Source organism: Piliocolobus tephrosceles, chromosome 21 (assembly GCF_002776525.5).
Source record: "Piliocolobus tephrosceles isolate RC106 chromosome 21, ASM277652v3, whole genome shotgun sequence".
NCBI classification, from domain to species: Eukaryota; Metazoa; Chordata; class Mammalia; order Primates; family Cercopithecidae; genus Piliocolobus; species Piliocolobus tephrosceles.
The window spans coordinates 5,209,242-5,230,597 of NC_045454.1; the positions used below are offsets into that span (position 1 = coordinate 5,209,242).

The 21,356-nt window shown below is 45.0% G+C and overlaps 2 protein-coding genes across 10 annotated transcripts in view; both read left to right on the forward strand.

The window, feature by feature from the left end:
- Nucleotides 1–8,219, forward strand: part of ZNF160 (zinc finger protein 160) — a 37,560-nt gene extending 29,341 nt beyond the window's left edge. For 6 of the 9 annotated variants that reach the window (XM_031934781.1, XM_031934783.1, XM_031934782.1 and 3 more), the window contains one exon: nucleotides 3,895–8,219. In XM_031934781.1, coding sequence (XP_031790641.1) covers nucleotides 3,895–6,080 — 2,186 coding nt within the window. In that variant the 3' untranslated portion in view covers nucleotides 6,081–8,219. The remainder of the gene's footprint in view (nucleotides 1–3,894) is intronic. The other 3 variants (XM_023195786.1, XM_023195785.1, XM_026448814.1) reach the window with 1 other exon arrangement.
- Nucleotides 1–21,356, forward strand: part of LOC111528907 (zinc finger protein 665) — a 262,870-nt gene that overhangs the window by 111,061 nt on the left and 130,453 nt on the right. The window lies entirely within an intron of this gene.

Consider the following 21,356-nt stretch of genomic DNA (forward strand, 5'->3'; position numbering starts at 1 on the left):
TAATCCCAGCACTTTGGGAGGCTGAGGCGGGCGGATCACAAGGTCAGGAGATCGAGACCATCCTGGCTAACACTGTGAAACCCCGTCTCTACTAAAAAATACAAAAAACTAGCCGGGCGAGGTGGCGGGCGCCTGTAGTCCCAGCTACTCGGGAGGCTGAGGCAGCAGAATGGCATAAACCTGGGAGGCAGAGCTTGCAGTGAGCTGAGATCCAGCCACTGCACTCCAGCCTGGGGAACAGAGCGAGACTCCGTCTCAAAAAAAAAAAAAAATACAAAAAAATTAGCTGGGTGTGGTGGCATATGCCCGTAGTCCCAGCTACTCAGGAGGCTGAGGCAAGAGAATTGCTTGAAACCAGGAGGCGGAGGTTGCAGTGAGTCAAGATCATGCTACTGCACTGCAGCCTGGGTGACAGAACGGAACTCCGTCTCAAAGTAAATAAATAAAAAAAGTGTGGGAAACTCTCTGCAAATGAGAGAGCTCTTTGGGGAAATAAGTTGCCTCCGAGACAGAGGCAAAGTCTTTATCGTGATGGACAACAGCCTGTCATTTGAACTCTGTGGTTCCTTTTGAAGAGACTGCTTTCTTTCTTGGTCTCTCCCTCCGTATTTAATTCCATATGGTGCTCAGTTTTTAGTCCATATGGGTCAGAGGTGAAGCCTCCATAGTGCTTAGTCCTAACATTTAGACTTATTTATGTTCCACCCCCTTTCCTGTGCGTGGAAGACCTGCTCAGGAGATGGAAACATTGGTTGCTTTCCTTGGCATCTGCTGCCCTGAACCTCATGGAAGAGTCTCCAGCCATTTCTGCCTGTCGAGTTCCCTCAGCCATTTCTTGCATTCTGCTTTTGCCATTCTTCAAGGGGGTGTGTGATAAGCGAGTGGGTTCTATCTTCTGAGATTGTTCTCAGCATAACTGTAAAGACACCTAACAAAATCATTCTCTCATTGATTCTTAGCCTTACATGGGGTGCATATTCTGTTTTTCCAGGCTTTAGCATAAAAGTACATGTACTTCATGTCCTCACTTATATTTGGAATCTAAACCAATAAAACTAACAGCAGCAAAGAGTAGAGTGTGGGTTACCACAGGTTGAGGACTGGAGGGAATAGGTAGATGTCGGTCACTGGGTGAAAACATTAGGAGTAAATGATAGGTTTTTGAGATGACTTATATGGTAATAAGCTTGTTTCCATCAGTCCACATTGTATACCTATAACAGAATGTCAGTTTGTTTCCTGTAAATATATATAACTATAATGTGTCAATATAGAATTTTTTTTAAAAAAATCATATTCCAGTTCTTGTTATCTGTGCTGGTTCTAAAATAAGAATCTTTCTTTTTCTTAAGAGAAAATTGTTTATTATTCCACAGACAATATTTTTTTTTTTTTTTTTTTTGCGACAAAGTTTCACTCTTGTTGCCCAGGCTAGAGTGTAATGGCGGGATCTGAGCTCACCACAACCTCTGCCTCCTGGATTCAAGAGATTCTCCTGCCTCAGCCTCCCAAGTAGCTGGGATTACAGGCATGTGCCACCACGCCTGGTTAATTTTGTATTTTTAGTAGAGACAGGGTTTCTCCACGTTGGTCAGGCTGGTCTCGAACTCCCAACCTCAGGTGATCCACCTGCTGCAGCCTCCCAAAGTGCTGGGATGCGCCTGGCCAATAATTTTTTTTTTTAAGTTTCCACACATGGCCTTAAACAATAACATTTTATATATGTAGTTATTCCTCTCAATTCATTTTATCATGGGCTGCTAGAATTTAGTTGATTTTAATAAAATTAACACATTATGGTTTTCAGCATGTATTATGAAATATAACTGTCAGGCCAGGCGCGGAGGCTCATGCCTGTAATCCCAGCACTTTGGGAGGCCAAGGCAGGCAGATAGTGAGGTCAGGAGTTCAAGACCAGCCTGACCAACATGGTGAAATCCTGTCTCTACTAAAAATACAAAAATTATGCAGGTGTAGTGGTGCACACCTGCAGTCCCAGCTATTCGGGAGGCTGAGGCAGGAGAGTCGCTTGAACCCTGGAGCGGGGGTTGCAGTGAGCCGAGACCGTGCCACTACACTCCAGTCTGGGGAACAGAGCAAGACTTTGTCAAAAAAAAAAAAAAAAAACAAAGAAATATAACTGTCATGTACCACTTACTAATGTTGCAAAATGCCTGCTCTGTGTGGATATAGTTATATAATAGGTATTTCAAGACATTTTTTTCTGACATAGTTTTATTGAATATTCATTTTCCTAGTGCTGTTATGGTTTTGCAGTTCAGAATTCCTGCTTCTTAATTATGTTTCCTGTGAGCCCTTTCCATTATAATATATTATGTTGTACTTTAGCATGTATTTGTACATAATGAATATGCTTTAAATGTGTGTAACTTATTTTTCTTCAACTGAGATAGCCATATGTTTTTGGCCAATTGGTATGTGCTGTGAGGTCATGGTGGAGAAATAATCCTTTGATGGCTAACATAGGATTGCATAATGTGAGTGTTTTGGTCATAGGTAGTTTGAAGCTAGGCTGCCCCAATTTATTTTTTAAGACATCTCAGTGGCTCTAAGGCTGTAGTGCAGTGGTACAATCATAGCTCACTGTAACCTTGAACTCTTGGGCTAAGACAATCCTCATGCCTCAGTTTTTTATTTTTATTTTTTTTGATGAGACGGAGTTTTGGTCTTATTGCCCAGGCTGGAGTGCAGTGGTGCAATCTTGGCTCACCACAACCTCCACCTCCTGAGTTCAAGCAATTCTCCTCCTCAGCTTCCCAAGTTGCTGAGATTACAGGTGCCCACTACCATGCCAAGCCAATTGTTTATATTTTTAGCAGAGACAGAGTTTCGCCATGTTGACCAGGCTGGTCCGAACTCCTGACCTAAGGTGATCCACTTGCCTCGGCCTCCCAAAGTGTTGGGATTACAGGCATGAGCCACTGCGCCTGGCAGCCTCGGCCTCTTGAATATCCAGAACTTCAGGCACATGCCAGCATGCCATACTGATTTATTTATTTATTTATTTTTTGACGGAGTCTCGCTTTGTCACCCCTGTTGGAGTGCAGGGGCACAATCTCGGCTCACTGCAACCTCCACCTCGCAGGTTCAAGCGATTCTGCCTCAGCCTCCTGAGAATCTGAGACTACAGGTGCATGCCCCCATGCCTGACTAATTTTTGTATTTTTAGTAGAGATGGGGTTTCACCATGTTTGCCAAGCTGGTCTCAATCTCCTGATCTTTTTAAATTATTTTGTTTTTGTAGAGATGGGGTCTCGCTATGTTGCGCAGACTGGTCTCAAACTCGTGGCCTCCTGTGATCCTCCCACCTTAGTCTCTGAAAGCATTGGGATTATGGGCATGAGCCACAACACCCAGCCCTTCTCAAATATTTGAATTACATGTAACTGCATTTTCTTTGTTAAAAAATACTGCTTTTGGCTGGGGGTGGTGACTCATGCCTATAATTCCATCACTTTGGGAGGCCGAGGCAGGTGGCTCACGAGGTCAGGAGATCGAGACCATCCTGGCTAACATGGTGAAACCCTGTCTCTACTGAAAGTACAAAAACAAAATTAGCCGGGCATGGTGGTGGGCGCCTGTAGTCCCAGCTACTCAGGAGGCTGAGGCAGGAGAATGTCGTGAACCCGGGAGGCGGAGCTTGCAGTGAGCCAATATCGCACCACTGCACTCCAACCTGGGCGACAGAGCAAGACTCTGTTTCAAAAAAAAAAAAAGAAACACTACATTTTTGTTCCTAAAATTTGAAATTCACAGTTCTGAAGTTCCAAAGTCTGTTCAATATAAGTATTACTTTTGGTGGAATATGTTTTCAATGTGAAATACTTATTTACTGTAATTAATTGGAAATGTGTGGTTCTTTATGTCTTACAGATATCCCTCCTAAATGTACAACCAAGGATTTGCTACCAAAAGAGAAGAGCAGTACAGAAGCCGTATTCCACACAGTGATGTTGGAAAGACACGAAAGCCCTGACATTGAAGACTTTTCCTTCAAGGAACTTGAGAAAAATATGCATGACTTTGAGTGTCAATGGAGAGATGACACAGAAAATTACAAGGGAGTGCTTATGACCCAGAAAGAACGTAAAAGAGATCAACGCGACAGAAGAGACATAGAAAACAAGCTTATTAACAATCAGCTTGGAGTAAGCTTTCATTCGCATCTGCCTGAACTGCAGCTATTTCAAGGTGAAGGGAAAATGTATGAATGTAAGCAAGTTGAGAAGTCTACGAACAATGGTTCCTCAGTGTCACCACTTCAACAAATTCCTTCTGGTGTCCAAACCCACAGGTCTAAAAAATATCATGAACTTAACCATTTTTCATTACTCACACAAAGACGAAAAGCAAACAGTTGTGGAAAACCTTACAAATGTAATGAATGTGGCAAGGCGTTCACTCAGAATTCAAACCTTACAAGTCATAGGAGAATTCATAGTGGAGAGAAGCCTTACAAATGCAGTGAGTGTGGCAAAACCTTTACTGTTCGTTCAAATCTAACTATTCATCAGGTCATCCATACTGGAGAGAAACCTTACAAATGTCATGAGTGTGGCAAAGTCTTCAGGCACAATTCATACCTTGCAACTCATCGGCGAATTCATACTGGAGAGAAACCTTACAAGTGTAATGAGTGTGGAAAAGCCTTTAGAGGACATTCAAACCTAACTACCCATCAGTTAATTCATACTGGAGAAAAACCATTCAAATGTAATGAATGTGGCAAGCTCTTCACTCAAAATTCACACCTTATAAGTCATTGGAGAATTCACACTGGAGAGAAACCTTACAAGTGCAATGAGTGCGGCAAAGCCTTTAGTGTTCGTTCAAGCCTAGCTATCCATCAGACAATCCACACTGGAGAAAAACCTTACAAATGTAATGAATGTGGCAAAGTCTTTAGGTATAATTCGTACCTCGGAAGGCATCGGAGGGTTCATACTGGTGAGAAACCTTACAAGTGTAATGAATGTGGCAAAGCCTTTAGTATGCATTCAAACCTAGCTACCCATCAGGTCATCCATACTGGAACAAAACCTTTCAAATGCAATGAATGCAGCAAGGTTTTCACTCAAAATTCACAACTTGCAAATCATCGAAGAATTCATACTGGAGAGAAACCTTACAAGTGTAATGAGTGTGGGAAAGCCTTCAGTGTTCGTTCAAGTCTGACTACCCATCAGGCAATCCACTCTGGAGAGAAACCTTACAAATGTATTGAATGTGGCAAGAGCTTCACTCAAAAATCACACCTTAGAAGTCATCGGGGAATTCATTCCGGAGAGAAACCTTACAAGTGTAATGAATGTGGTAAAGTCTTCGCTCAAACGTCACAACTTGCAAGGCACTGGAGAGTTCATACTGGAGAAAAACCTTACAAGTGTAACGACTGTGGCAGAGCCTTTAGTGATCGTTCAAGCCTAACTTTTCATCAGGCAATACATACTGGGGAGAAACCTTACAAATGTCATGAATGCGGCAAGGTTTTTAGGCACAATTCATACCTTGCAACTCATCGGCGAATTCATACTGGAGAGAAACCTTACAAGTGTAATGAGTGTGGCAAAGCCTTTAGTATGCATTCAAACCTAACTACCCATAAGGTCATCCACACTGGAGAGAAGCCTTACAAATGTAATGAATGTGGCAAGGTCTTCACTCAAAATTCACATCTTGCAAATCATCAAAGGACTCACACCGGAGAGAAACCTTACCGATGCAATGAGTGTGGGAAAGCCTTCAGTGTTCGGTCAAGCCTAACCACCCATCAGGCAATCCATACTGGGAAAAAACCTTACAAATGTAACGAATGTGGCAAGGTCTTTACTCAAAATGCGCACCTGGCAAATCACCGAAGAATTCATACCGGAGAGAAACCTTACAGGTGTACAGAGTGTGGGAAAGCCTTTAGGGTAAGGTCAAGTCTAACTACCCATATGGCAATCCACACTGGAGAAAAACGTTACAAATGTAATGAATGTGGCAAGGTCTTCAGGCAGAGTTCAAATCTTGCAAGTCATCACAGAATGCATACCGGAGAGAAACCTTACAAATGAGTGTGGTGAGGTCATTAGGTACAATTCACTCTTTTCACATCAGTTAATTCATTCTTGACAGAATCCTTACAAATGCAGCGACAGTGGCTAATCCCTCATGGGTTGAAGCATTAATAGATACGAGAGGCCGTAAGCAAGAGACATCATGTAAACATGTGGCAGAGGGTTTATCCAGGCCTCGCAGGTTACTAGGCATCAAAATTTATATCTTTGATGAAACCAAACAAATGTAATATGCATCCTGAGGCCATTACCCAGTGACTGACGGTAAGTGAGGATTCCTATGAGGAATAACAGTCTCTGGTTTCCCTGTTTGCCTTTGATATTATACACTGTAGAATACTCACCAGTCCAAATATACTAAAAATTATATATTTTTAACTCATATATGAAAAGACTGCAGGATATTTGTAGGCAGTCAGTTACCTTCACCTTATGAAATGTTTTATTGAGTTATTTAAGGTTTTTTGGAAAGCCTACTATTGAGTTTCAATGTGAACTCTGAAATCTGTTATTGTGCATCCTTACACACCTTCCATGGTGGTTTCTTGGAAAGATCATTGGGTTGGAAGGATCATCAATTGGGTGAAGATCATTAATTAGGTGAAGGATTATTTCTATCCAATTTGTGAAGAAGGAGGACTTTGCTTTTAAAATCAAGTATTGTTGGAATTAGCATTTGGGAGTGGCGAAAAACAATGTAAAACCATGATGTCACTCACCATTCTGATAATGTTCAGGGTGCCTTTCTCCTACTAGGAGAGTACTGTGGCTTAGAAGAAAGAAGTGGTCTATCAACTGAACATGAAATGGAGCAGGCCAAGACCCTAGGACATTGGGATTTTTGTGGGAGGAGAGTAATAGGTAATTAGACACTGATTGTGTGGTAGAAATACTGCAGGGGAAAAGGTCGCCCCCTTATCCATTAAAGAGCAATACCTGTTGTTTAGCAAAGAGTGATGAAAAATTGATCTTGTTTTTGAAATTGAAGAGAGAGGCCGGGTGCGGTGGCTCACGCCTGTAATCCCAGCACTTTGGGAGGCTGAGGCAGGTGGATCACCTGAGGTCAGGAGTTTGAGACCAGCCTGACCAACATGGAGAAACCCCATCTCTACTAAAAATACAAAATTAGCTGGGCGTGGTGGCGGGCGCCTGTAATCCCAGCTACTTGGGAGGCTGAGGCAGGAGAATCGCTTGAACCCGGGAGGCAGAGGTTGCGGTGAGCCAAGATCGTGCCATTGCACTCCAGCCTGGGCAACAAGAACAAAACTCCATCTAAAAAAGAAAGAAATTGAAGAAAGAGTAGTTGTCAGAGTGAAGAGTTTAATCAACAGAAGTAGAGTAACATATTCTTTAGTAGAACTCACATTATCTGCTTAAAGCACACTTTGCTAATGTTTTATTCAGAATGTATCATAGATATAATGTTTTAACTAATAAAATAGAATGGTTTTTCTCTATGAATGAATCACATTCTTTCTGCCAACATAGTTTTATCCTGCCTCAGTAGGATACTTCATAACATAATAACAATGCACCACTGGGCTCTTAAAGGATCAAGAACAATTTTTTTCATGGTGAAATCAAATAACACAGTTTTGGAAACCTATAACCACATTTTGCGCTTGAATTATGTGCCCCACACTGTGGCTTAGGATACTTTTGGGGGTATAACGAAAATCTTACTGAAAGTTAATTTCACATTCTTACACCCCACAATCTTCATTGCCATTGATGCATATGCACCATATTATGTTTCCACATCAGTTTCTTGTGTGCTGAGTAAGACCTATGCTATGCATCTTGGTTTCCATGAAGTGAAAATACATAGTAAGAATATGGGAAATATAAATTAGGCCGGGCACGGTGGCTCATGCCTGTAATCCTAGCACTTTGGGAGGCCAAGGCAAGAAGATCACCTGAGGTCAGGAGAAACCAGCCCAGCCAGCATGGTGAAACCCCATCTCTACTAAAAATACAAAATTAGCTGGGCTTAGTGGTGCATGCCTGTAGTCCCAGCTCTTTGGGAGGCTGAGGCAGGAGAATTGCTTGAACCCGGGAAGGGGAAGTTGCAGTGAGCTGAGATCATGCCATTACACTCCAGCCTGGGCACCAAGAGCGAAACTCAGTCTCAAAAAAAAAAAAATCTAAAAAAGTTGGCCAGGCATGGTGGCTCACGCCTATAATGCCAGCAGTTTGGGAGGCTGAGGCGGGTAGATTACTTCAGTCAGGAGTTCAAAACCAAACTGGCTAACATGGTGAAACCCCGTCTCTACTAAAAATACAAAAACATAGCCAGATGTGGTGGTGCACGCCTGTAAATCCCAGCTACTTGGCAGGAGAATGGCTTGAACCCAGGAGGCAGAGGCTGCAGTGAGCTGAGATCATGCCACCGCACTCCAGCCTGGGCAACAAGGGCAAAACTCTCAAAAAAAGAAAAGTGGAGAATAAAGATAAAACCTCCTTCATGATGTTCTTGGAATATTGACATAATTTGAAAAGATTAATGTTCGTGAGTTTCCTCTTAAGAGTGAGTATAGAAAACGAGAGTTTTATTTTGTTCTGGTAGATAAACTAGGAACATGTATGTTTGCTTATCACACACAGGCATGACTCTCCCATAACCTGTTGAGTATGTTTACTTAATATTCAACATACTGCTATTCAGCATAAATTCCTGTGGCAGCTTTCCTCCTCTGAACTACCTGTGTTGCTTCTGGTAGAGACCATGCTTCCCAGCCTGCCAGATGGCTAGCCTGCAGGCTGCGACCCTTTGTGAGAAACAAAGGTCTCCTTGCTAAAATTAGACATTTTTTGACCTTTTTGGTCAATGCTGTTAAGGGTTTCTTGGTGGACACTCTGTGGCATCCTGAAGCAATGTGGCACATCATTGTGAGAGTGCTGAGTATACTGTTTTGCTCAGGTCTCTCTTCTTCCTATAAAACCATCACTTCTGTTTCCATGATAACACAGTCCATTAATCTGTGCACGGATTGATTCATTCATGACAGCAGAGCTCTCATGATCCAGTGACCTCTTAAAGGCTCCACCTCTCAACATGGCCACACCGGGGATCAAGTTTCCAAATGAGTTTTGTTGGGGATATTCAAACCAGAGGAGTATTGTGTTTTATTTTCAATTTCCATGTATTAATTGCTAGTATATAGAAATAAAGTAGTTTTTGTATGTTAATTTCGTAGTCTATTTCCTTAAAATTTAGTTCTCCAGATTTTTTAGATTTCTTAGGGTTTTCTACATAAACTGTTCTATCAATTTCCCCTTGCTGCTGTAACAATTACCACAAAGCGAGTGGCTTAAAACAACACAAGTTTAGGCTGGGCACGGTGGCTCACGCCTGTAATCCCAGCACTTTGGGAGGCCGAGGCAGGTGGATCATGAGGTCAGGAGTTTGAGACCAGCCTGGCCAAGATGGTGAAACCCCATCTCTGCTAAAACTACAAAAAAACCAGACACGGTGGCATATGCCTGTAATCTCAGCTACTCGGGAGGCTAAGGCAGGAGAATTGCTTGAGGCGGAGGTTGCAGTGAGCCGGGATCGTGCCAACGCACTCTAATCTGGGCGACAGAGCAAGACTCCGTCTCTAAAACAAAACAAAACAAACCCCCCCCCCACAAATTTATGCTGTAAATGTGTGGTGGTCAGAAGTCAAAACAGGTTTACAGAACTATGATCCTTCTTGAATCTCTAGGGGAGAGTTGATTTCTTTACCCCTGCTAGGTTCCAGAGGCCACTTAGATCCTTTACCTCATGGTCTACATCCCTCCGTTTTCACAGAAGGTAGTGTCATAAAACCTCCTTGTGTCTTTGCTATGCAAGCATTGCCAATTCTCTGTGATTCTAAGTCCACCTGTATTTTTCCTATATGGACTCTTGTGATGATGTTGCTTTAACCAGATAATCCTGGATATTCTGCCACCTCAAGGTCCTCAGCCAGATGACATCTGCAAACTCTGCTTTGAGAAACCATGTAATATAGGGTATAGGGCTATTGATAGGGAAATCCTTTGTATGTGTATCTTTGGGGGTGGGGGTCATTAACTTACCACAACCATCACATCGTGTACACTATTATGCTTTCCTTTTTGGTCTCTTATTTTTCTTATTTCATTTATTAGTATTATTCTTTTCTAGATGGGGTCTTGCTTTGTTACCTAGGCTGGAATGAGGTGGTGCCGTCAGAGCTTACTGCAGTCTTGGACACTTGGGCTTAAGGGATCCTCCTGCCTCAGCCTTCCAAAGTGGTTAAATTACAGGCATGAGCCACCTCGCCCAGCCACCAGTCAATTTTCAGGGTTTTTTTTTTTTTTGTAGAGATGGGGTCTCCCCATCTTGCCCAGGCTGGTCTCAAATTCCTGGACTCAATCAGTCCTCTTGCCTCAGCCTCCCAAAGTGCTGGGATTACAGACGTAAGCCACCACCCTCAGCCAAGAATTGCCAACACTATGTGGAATAAAAGTGGTAAGAGTGTACATCTTTGCCTTGTCCCCAACCTTGGGAAGGAATCTCACTTTTTGACCATGATGTATGATGTTTGCTGTAAGGTTTTGTAGGTACCCTATTGAGGAAGTTTTCCAACATACTGTTTTCCATAGTGGGTGTGCCATTGTACATTCTCACCACCAAGTGTAGGAGGATTACAAACTCTCTTGCCTGTGAAGTAGGTTCACTTCGCACTGGTTACCAAATGCCTGACTCCAGTGAGACAGAACCCATGCACACAAGTTCAATAAAGTGAGTTTACTACTGACAGGCAACAAGGGGCAGTAGAAGCCTAGGATTGATTCATTGCAAGCTGGTCTCCCAAGGCTCAGGAAAACTGCTTGGGGAAGATGGAGTCTTATCTACTGGTGTCCCACCGGCACTGATGCTGAGGGACCCCAGAGAGCACCCACCCTAGGTTTTATGGCACATGGCCTCATGATGAGCCACCCTAAAGCACTGAAGGATATCATGTTCTTTCAAAGGGGGGAAGGGGGCTCTGGAATGGAGCCCAGGCTGCCTTGGCCAGTTTCTTCATATTTCAGGGTATTACCTTCCCAATACATTCTGAAGTTATTCTTGAGAACTATAAGCAAGGAAGGAGAGAAAAATAATTTAAGGTTGTTCCTTTAATGTATACATCCCACAGTACCTTACTTCTACAAAGCCAAAAGACAGCTCAGGAAGCCTTAACAAATTTGCTGTCTCCACATCTCCTGTTGGAACTTTCAAGTGCTCATTAACAATATCAAGTTAATTAAGAAGAGAATGGATGGGGGAAAACAGTGGAGATTCAAAGGACTTCTCTCATGAAGGTGGACATTTTAAAATGGTCATTAAGAAAAAAGGTGAATACAGCAAGCATTCATGAGCTGGGTATGGTGACTCACACCTGTAATCCCAGCACTTTGGGAGGCCGAGGCGGGTGGACCCCTTAGGGTCAGGAGTTCGAGACCAGCTTGGCCTACATGGTGAAACCCCATCTCTACTAAAAATACAAAACAATTAGCTGGGTGTGGTGGTGCACGCCTATAATCACAGCTACTCTGGAGGCTGAGGCAGGAGAATGGCTTGAACATGGAAGGGGGAGGTTGCAGTGAGCCGAGATCATGCCACTAAACTCCTCCAGCCTGGGTGACAGAGCGAGACTCCATCTCATGGCTGTCCTCCCAACAGAGTGGAAATCTTTAGATGGTAGTTGAGAAATGGGATGACCAGCCTGGGCAGTATGGTGAAACCCAGTCTTTACAAAAAATACAAAAATTATTAGTCAGGTGTGGTGGTGCACGTTTATGGTCCCAGCTAACTCGGGAGGCCAGGATGGGAGGATCACTTGAGCCCAGGAGGTTGAGGCTGCAGTGAGCAGTGACTGAACCACTGTACTCCAGCCTGGGTGAGATCGAGACCCTGTCTCAAAAAAAAAAAAAAAAAAAAATGGGATGAGTGAAATGGATATGGAAATCGATGGAGTTGAAACAAAGGTCTTAATACAACAGTTTCAAAGATTGGATGGACCAAAGGAGCCCCTATTGTCCTGCAGCATTAAAGGGTTCCACACAAGTCTGCATGGCTCATGAGTCATGAAAACATGATGAGATATGGTGGTGGATGTGGCCTGCAGGGGCCATTACCAATGCATGCAGTTTGGCTAATTAGGCAAAATGTCTATGTCTAGTCTTAGTCAAGAATGGCCTTCCACTGGCTGAATGGCCATTCACTGGGTCAAAGAATGGCCATACACTGGGCTGAAGCCCAGTAGACCCTGTGTGTTTATTGTTTTGCAGAAACATCAGTAAACCATGCCATATAATTGGTGGGCATATATGTGAACCTTGGGTCCCAGGTAGCCACAAGAGGAGCCAAAGGATCCCTTAAGGATGGTTTGACCCCTTCTTGTAAGCTATCCATTTGTTCATGCAGTACGCTGGTCCCTTGAGGTTCTGCTGTGACTCGTCTTGAATATGCCATTCCATTTTATAGTTGAGCACTACCGAGCCTGTCCAATTTTATTGGTAAGGTTCGTGAGCATCCGAGTGAGAATGGGCAGTTCACGTTACACGGTAACACAGAGCTCCGGCTATAAGATGCACTGTTCCCACCAGTGTCCAACAGCAAGCAAGCAGTTACCATTGAAGAGGTATATATGTGGTGGATATCTCAGGTAACTTGCATCTCCAAAACCTAAGGAGGTTGGTTCAGGCACTGTGTTTTCAGGCATTAAGTAGCCAGGGGTGTGGCCCAGCAAAAACAGGGAAGGGGGTGATGGAGTGTCTCCTAGGTAGCTTGCTCCCAGGAGGTAGGGAGCTGCAGTAGCTCGGTTGGGAAATGGTGGACAGGTGTGAGCCACTGCACCTGGTCTACATGAGCTATTTTTTCTTCCTCTTTTTTTCTTTTTTTGTTGTTTTTTGGTTTTTGTTTTTTTGGTAGTGATGGGGTTTCATCATGTTGGTCAGGCTGGTCTCGAACTCCTGGCCTCAAATGGTCCACCTGCCTTGGCGTCCCAAATTGCTGGGATTACAGGCATGAGCCACCACACCCGGCCCTGCACTGTTCCATAGAAAGAGCTTGTGTATGGCTGGGTATGGTGGCTCATGCTTGTAATCCCGGCAATTTGGGAGGCCAAGGCAGGTGGACCATTTGAGGCCAGGAGTTCGAGACCAGCCTGACCAACATGATGAAACCCTGCCTCTACTAAAAAAAAAAAAAAAAAAAAATTAGCTGGGTGTTGTGGCACATGCCTATAATCCCAGCTATTTGGGACACTGAGGCAGGAGAATCACTTGAACCAGAGAGGTGGAGGTTGCAGTGAGCCGAGATTGCACCCAGGCACTCCAGCTTGGGCAACAGAGTGAAACTTTGTCTCAAAAAATAATAACAAAAATAAATAAATAAATAAAGGAATAGTGCAGCCATGTGAACTCCAGGTAGCTTAGGAGAATTTTAACAGAAGATGAAACGTGGCTTTACCAGTACAATGCTGAAAAAACCACAATCAAAGCAACGGTTACCAAGAGGTGGAAATAGTGCAGTCAAAGCAAAAGTCTGACCAGTGAACCGTGGCTCTGTGGCACACACCTGTAATCCCAGCATTCTGGGAGATGGAGGCAAAATGATTGCTTGAGCCTAGGAGTTCAAGACTAGCCTAGGTAGCATAAGGAGACTCTGTCTCTACAAAAAATTACAAAACAATTAGCCAGGTATGGTGTTGTGTGCCTGTGGTTCCAGCTACTTGAGAGGCTGAGGTAGGAGGATCACTTAAGCCCAGGAGGTCAAAGTTGTAGTTCACTATGATTGCGCCACTGCACTCCAGCCTGGGCAACAGAGTAAGACTCTTTCTCAATAATTAATTAAAATAAGCTGAGCAGTGAAGAACAAAGGTCATGGCAATAGTTTTTTGTTTTGTTTTTTGGGGGTAGGGGGATGCACAAGCCATTTTGCTTGTCAACTTTCTAGAGAGCCATAGAATAACATTTATTTATTTTTAGAGCATTTTGAGAAAGTGAGCCAAAGCTTTAGCAGAAAAATGTCCAGGGAAACTCCACCAGAGTCCCTCTCCACTAGGACAATGTTCCTGGTCAGTCCTCTAATCAAACAACGGTAGTTTTGCAAGAGTGGGTTGCAATGAGAAATAATTAGACATCCACCTTACAGACCTGATTTGGCTGCTTCTGACGTCTGTTTCCTAATCTTAAAAAAAAAAAAAAAAAAAAAAAAAAAAGGCCGGGCGCAGTGACTCACTCGTGTAATCCCAGCACTTTGGGAGGCAGAGGCGGGTGGAACACCTGAGGTGGGGAGTACCAGACCAGCCTGTCCAACATGGAGAAACCCCGTCTTTACTGAAAATACAAAATAGCCAGGTGTGGTGGCGCATCCCTGTAATCCCAGGTACTCGGGAGGCTGAGGCAGGAGAATCGCTGGAACCCGGGAGGCGGAGGTTGCGGTGAGGCGGGATCGCGCCATTGCACTCCAGCCTGGGCAACAAGAGCGAAACTCAATCTCAAAGAAAACAAAACAAAACAAAAAACATTATGTTTAGATCGCATTGATTTAAGAATATTACGATGTAAAGAAAGTTTATCTTGGCCGGGCGCCTTGGCTCATGCCTGTCATCCCAGCACTTTGGGAGGCAGAGGTGGGCGCATCACTTGAGGTCAGGAGTTTGAGAGCAGCTTGGCTAACAGTGAAACCCCGTCTCCACTAAAAACACAAAAATTAGCTGGGCGGGCGTGATGGCACGCGCCTGTAATCCCAGCTATTCCGGAGGCTGAGGCAGGAGAATCGCTTGAACTTGGGAGGCAGAGGTTGCAATTAACCGAAATAGCACCATTGCATTCCAGGAGCCTGGGGGACAGAGCGAGACTCCATCTCAAAAAAAAGGAAGTTTATCTCAAAGTTATTTGAGATTTTGTCAAGTATGGAACCGAATAACAAGTATAAGGAAGAACAATGCAATTTATATGCTTTTTTTTTTTTTTGAGACAGAGTCTGGCTGTGTCGCCCGGGCTGGAGTGCAGTGGCGCGATCTCCGCTCACTGCAAGCTCCGCCTCCCGGGTTCACGCCATTCTCCTGCCTCAGCCTCCGAGTAGCTGGGACTACAGGCGCGCAACACCACGCCCGACTAATTTTTTGTATTTTTAGTAGAGACGGGGTTTCACCGTGTTAGCCAGGATGGTCTCGATCTCCTGACCTCGTGATCTGCCCGCCTCGGCCTCCCAAAGTGCTTGGATTACAGGCGTGAGCCACTGCGCCCGGCTATATGTATTTATTAAAAGTTATTGCGTGTTTTAAAGCAGCAGTTGGTGATCGAGCTTACTGCGGGTTTTAGCCTTCCACGGTCCACAGCCCACGGTCCAGGTGTTGTCCTATAAAATCTTCTGGAAGCGCAGACTTGGCTCTTCCACTGGGACAGGTGTGGAATAGAAATGGAAAGGAGGATCCTTTGGGCAATAGCATTACGTATCACATTCATTCCGGGCGGAGTTTTGCATTTCACAGTCTAGTTTGCATCCCCTTCACGGATAATTTCAGGGCTTTTAAAGTAAGTTACTCGAATTAATTTGAATTGCAGGAACTTTCCTGGATCCAATCACTCACTGCTCCTCCTGGACTCCCCCCACCGAATTCCCAGTTCCCAGATCGCTGAGCTGCGGGAGACTCCCTAGCAGGATCGGGCCCAATCCGCGGGCAAAAATAGTTTTGAGATAAACCGTTTTCATCTTGGTAGGAAGAAAACATTTTGCTTTCCAACATAAGGGGCCCTCACAACCCTATGCTTTTTACCTTAAAACTGCACAGGCCCCGCCCCCGCTGTCCCTCCGCAGACCCCGCCTCTCCCCGGGCTCCGCCCCAGGCTACCTGGGCTCTGAGCGCACGCGCAGTTTCCTGGAGTCCCGGAAGCGGATGGCGGTGTGTGAAGGTGACGCCGCCGAGCAGAGTGTGCGTTGAGTGTAGATTAAGCCTTCGATTCGCCGTCCACCTTTTCCACACCCGCTCTGCTGACCTTAAAATCCCCGCATCGCGCCCTCCACCCCAGGTAAATACAGACCTCGCCATGTGGGTAAAACTCGCTCTGAGACCAGTCCCTGTCCCCTGCCTTTCGCGTCTTCTTCCCGCATAAAACCCTTTCCTGACCCCTCCTCCCGCCCCGCCCTTTTTTATTTATTTATTTATTTATTTATTTATTTATTTATTTATTTATTTTGAGACGGAGTCTCGCTCTGTCGCCCAAGCTGGAGTGCAGTGGCCGGATCTCAGCTCACTGCAAGCTCCGCCTCCCGGGTTCACACCATTCTCCTGCCTCAGTCTCCCGAGTAACTGGAACTACAGGCACCCACCACCACGTCCGGCTAATTTTTTGCATTTTTAATAGAGACGGGGTTTCACTGTGTTAGCCAGGATGGTCTTGATCTCCTGACCTCGTGGTCTGCCCACCTCGGCCTCCCAAAGTGCTGGAATTACAGGCGTGTGCCACTACACCCAGCCAATTTATATATTTCTGATAAGATTAAAGTATTCCTCGCCTACCAGGCAAAGCAAAGACTAGGTTCTCTAGAGTCATCTCTCATGAGAAAATAGATACTGACTGCCTCAAAACATGTATTGATAAAGGTAGAGGCATTTACCAGCCACTAACTGGGCTGGGATTATCAATTTATTGTTTTCCTTTGTGGAGAGGATTTCTGGATGAGGAGAAAATTATTTTGCCTTTAATTATATTTTCCCAACATTTAATAAATAAAGAGTATTTCTTGGTCAGTTGAGTGCAGTTTGCATTTACTAGTTTGTTTGTTTATTTATTTACTTATTTGAGATGGAGTCTTGCTCTGTTGCCCAGGCTGGAGTACAGTGGTGCAATCTCAGTTCACTGCAACCTCTGCCTCCCAGGTTCAAGCGATTCTTCTGCTTCATCCCCTCGAGTAGCTGAGATTACAGGTGGCTGCCACCATGTTTGGCTAATATATGTATTTTTAATAGAGACAGGGTTTCACCATTTTGGCCAGGCTGGTCTCTAACTCCTGACCTCAGGTGATCCACCTATCTCAGCCTCCCAAGGTACTAGGGTTACAGGTGTGAGCCACCGCACCCAGCCTGTATTTACTAGTTTAGATGCACTGAATCCTTCATAGACCTTTGGTTACCACGAGGGGTGGGGAATCCTTCAGTTCTTGGTCTTCTTCAAGGAAGGAATTCAGTCAGGAAACACACAGAAACAGTTAAATGGTTAAGTAACCTTTACTTAAAACGACGGGACATCAAGAAGAGACTCAATTGGCTGCTCAGAAGAATGAGCCGGCTGCTAGTGCCTTAGTTTTTATGGGAGCTTTTAGTCATCAAAACAGTACACCCAGAAAGACAGAACAGGGTGGGCTGATCAAAAGGATGTGTCTTCTCCTCCTAATGGCTGGGCAGATGCTTTTTATGAGAATCTTACATGATTATTCATGAACGTGCCATTCAGAAGTGTTCTGAGTAGCCAGGTGCAGTGGCTCACGTCTATAATCCCAGCACTTTGGGAGGCTGAGGCAGGTGGATCACCTGAGGTTGGGAGTCTGAGACCAGCCTGACCAACATGGTGAAACCCTGTCTCTACTAAAAATACAAAATTAGCTGGGCATGGCAGCACATGCCTGTAGTCCCAGCTACTCAGGAAGCTGAGGCAGGAGAATCGATGGTGAACCTGGGAGGTGGAGGTTGCAGTGAGCCGAGGTCGCACCATTGCACTCCAGCCTGGGAGACAGAGCAAGAACTTGTCTCAAAAAAATAAAAATAGGTCAGGCGCGGTGGCTCAAGCCTGTAATCCCAGCACTTTGGGAGGCCGAGATGGGCGGATCACGAGGTCAGGAGATCGAGACCATCCTGGCTAACACGGTGAAACCCCGTCTCTACTAAAAAATACAAAAAAGTAGCCGGGCGAGGTGGTGGGCGCCTGTAGTCCCAGCTACTCGGGAAGCTGAGGCAGGAGAATGGCGTAAACCGGGGAGCGGAGCTTGCAGTGAGCTGAGATCGGGCCACTGCACTCCAGCCTGGGCGACAGAGCGAGACTCCGTCTCGAAATAAATAAATAAATAAATAAAAATAAAAGCCAATGGCTGTTCTAGGGCGGGTTTTTAGAGAAGTGCTGACTGTCTGTGGGCAGCATCACCAAGGAAGCTATCAGTGGGCTGCGTTTCTAAAGATTCCTCTCCCAAGGGCTCTCTTGCCTGCTCACGCCTGCCTACCTGTCTACCCTAATATTTCCCTCCTCAAGAGATGGAGACCCTGAAAAGCTTTGGGCGTAAGGACGTCGTGGGTCTTCCGTAACTACTTCCTGCTGACATGGGGCGAAGAAGTCATCAGGGTCTCCCTCTCTTGCTCTGTCTCAGAGAGGAAATCCCTCCGTAGTTTCCCGGAATCTTCGCCCACTGGCATCCAAGGGAGAGATGTGCTTGTAGGTGCTGGGGCCTCCAGGGACAGAGAGCTGATGTCTTTCCATGTTGGGGGACTCCATGTGAAATTGCTTTATCCTAGAAGAGACACACTTAATCAGTAAATTAAAGAAACAAGGACCAAAGAGGAAAAGTAAGAGGATAACTGTTGCTGGTCCCAGTAAAGGGACAAACCATGTGAGGGAGGGGAGGGCAGACTTCAGAGTCTCCCAAATGGCCCTTGTTGAAGCACCTCCTTTTCCAAAGTCGTGGAGCCACGTAGCCTGGTCATAGATCTTTTTTATATCCTCCTCTATCCCCCCGCTGTTATTGACATAAACGCAACAGGTTTTATTGATCACTGCACAGACTCCACCCTGCTCTGCTAAGAGGTAATCTAAGGCCAATCTGTTGTCCATGACTACGTTTGCTAGAGAATCTATGGAGGCCTTGAGTTTAGAGATGCTATCTCCGGTACTCTTAGCTATGTTTTCTATTTGTCTGGAGAGATTTCTGAGGGTGACATCATGATAAGCGAACCCTCCCCACGGGGCGATCATTCCTACGGCCGCCCCTATCCCTGCCAGTATGAGACCCAGAGCTCTTTTCTGTCTGGGTTGGGTGGTGTTATAAATGGTCACACCTATCCCCCGTGGTCCCAAAAGTCCCACGGCACATTCCCCCATATGTTGGATGTTATTAATGCAAGTAAAGAGGTTTGCCACGGGGGGCGTTGAATAGGTTCTCTTAGGACTTCCGTCAAAGGGCAGTTTGTTTTTTTGTGGTCCACATAAAAACACATAGCCGGGAGGGGTACAGGCCCACCGGGGGATGCGGCTGTCGAACCACTTGTGTAACTGCGATTTCCACACGGCTGGAAGAGTTTGATTGCATGTAGGGGATAGAGGCCCTCCCAGGGGAACAGTAGTTTTTGGCCATGTGGGGACAGTGTGTGCCTTGGGAAGCGAATATAGAACCCTCCATGTGATTAGCTCTTTTCCTTCCCAAGCTGCACAGCGGTTTTGGGGTGACTTGTCTCGATAATCGTTCATTTGTTTATGGCTCGCTGGACACCAATGAGTCAAGTTAGGGCGGCAGCCTGCTGGGGAAAAGCTCATGGGATGGATGGTGGGACTGGGGAATCCTTCCCCAGAGGTGTTCTTCGGGTCACAGCGTCCTTCAGGGCATGGACAACAGGTTTGGTTTAGAGAAGAGCAGTTGTACAAATAGGAAGAAGTTTTAGAGCTTTGATTGAAAGGTGGAGTGAGATCCAGGCAGGGGACTTGGTACGCTGAGTTAACAAGCGAAACCTGGAGTGGAACAGATTTATGTTGGCCTTCAGGGATTCCTGAACCAAATGTTAGGTTTAAAGAAAAATTTTTTAGCAAAATATATTGGTAAGATGAGGACCTGGTGATGAAGTTGTGACAGATCCAACAGTTGCTTAGATGGTTTCCCGAAGCAATTATTTTGGAAAAATTGACAAGGGAATTTTCACTCCATTGTGCCTGTGAGAGTAGGGGCATGGGAAGGAGGGAAAGATAAAGGAAAAGAAATTTCTCTGTCATAGCTGATTCTCCCTTAAGCTTTGTGAAAGCAAAAGGAAAGTGGTGAAAATAGGAGAGACAAATAATTAAATGATTAGATGGAGTGTTTGGTGATAAAACAGGCTATCGGGACTTCAGGTGGCATGCAAGTGTGAGTCCAAATAAGGAGAATAACCAATGCCACCGCAACCAAGATTCCCGGTACTGAGAGTGACTTTAGTTTTGGGTGAACAGAGAGAAGGCTTTACTTATCTTTTGACTTGACTAGGAATTTTAAGTTCTCCAGTGGCTCACAAGAATGCTCAGGTGCTGAATTCTGTTGTTCTTCTGTGGTTCTTCGGGACCTTCCCACAGTTTTACTCGGGACTGATGTATCCAACTGGAGATGCCAGAAATGTTGATAGCTGTTGGGGTGGAAAGTAAGACAGTAAAGGGGCCTTTCCATAGGGAGTTGAGACCCAAGTGACCCATCTCTCCAGGTTTTGATCAGGTTTTTCGACCCTGGTTGGTATAATGGTTGTTGATTACTGAAAGGGTCAAGAGCAGGCAGTACCTCTTTGTCCAAACTCCTGAATGACTTGTTTTTTGTTTTGTTTTGTTTTTTGACACAGAGTTTTGCTCTTGTTGCCCAGGCTGGAGTGCAATGGTGTGATCTCGACTCACCACACCTCCGCCTCCCAGGTTCAAGCGATTCTCCAGCCTAAGCCTACCAAGTACTGGGATTACAGGCATGCACCACCATGCCCAGCTAATTTTGTATTTTTAGTAGAGATGAGGTTCCTCCATATTGATCAGGCTGGTCTCGAACTCCCGACCTCAGATGATCTGCCCGCCTCAGCCTCTCAAAGTACTGGGATTATAGGCATGAGCCACTGTGGATGGCCTTTTTTTCTTTTTTTTTCTTTTTAAGCTGGAGTATCTCTCTTGTCACCCAGGCTGGAGTGCAGTGGTGCAATCTCAGCAAACTGCAACCTCCACCTCCTGGGTTCAAGTGATTCTCCTGCCTCAGCCTCTGGAGTAACTGGGATTACAGATGACCGCCACCATGCCCAGCTAATTTTTTTGTATTTTTAGTAGAGATGGGTTTTCACAATGTGGGCCAAGCTGGTCTCAAACTCCTGACCACAGGTGATTGGCCCACCTTCGCCTCCCAAAGTGTTGGGATTACAGGCGTGAGCCCCCGCACTTGGCTGTTTTCTTTTTTCTTTTCTTCTTTTTTTTTTTTTTGTTTTGTTTTTTGAGCCTGTTTTGCAGCCTTTACAAAAATCGGGGTTTTCCCACGAGATCATGAAGATTTTCTTTTTCTTTTCTTTTTTTTTTTTT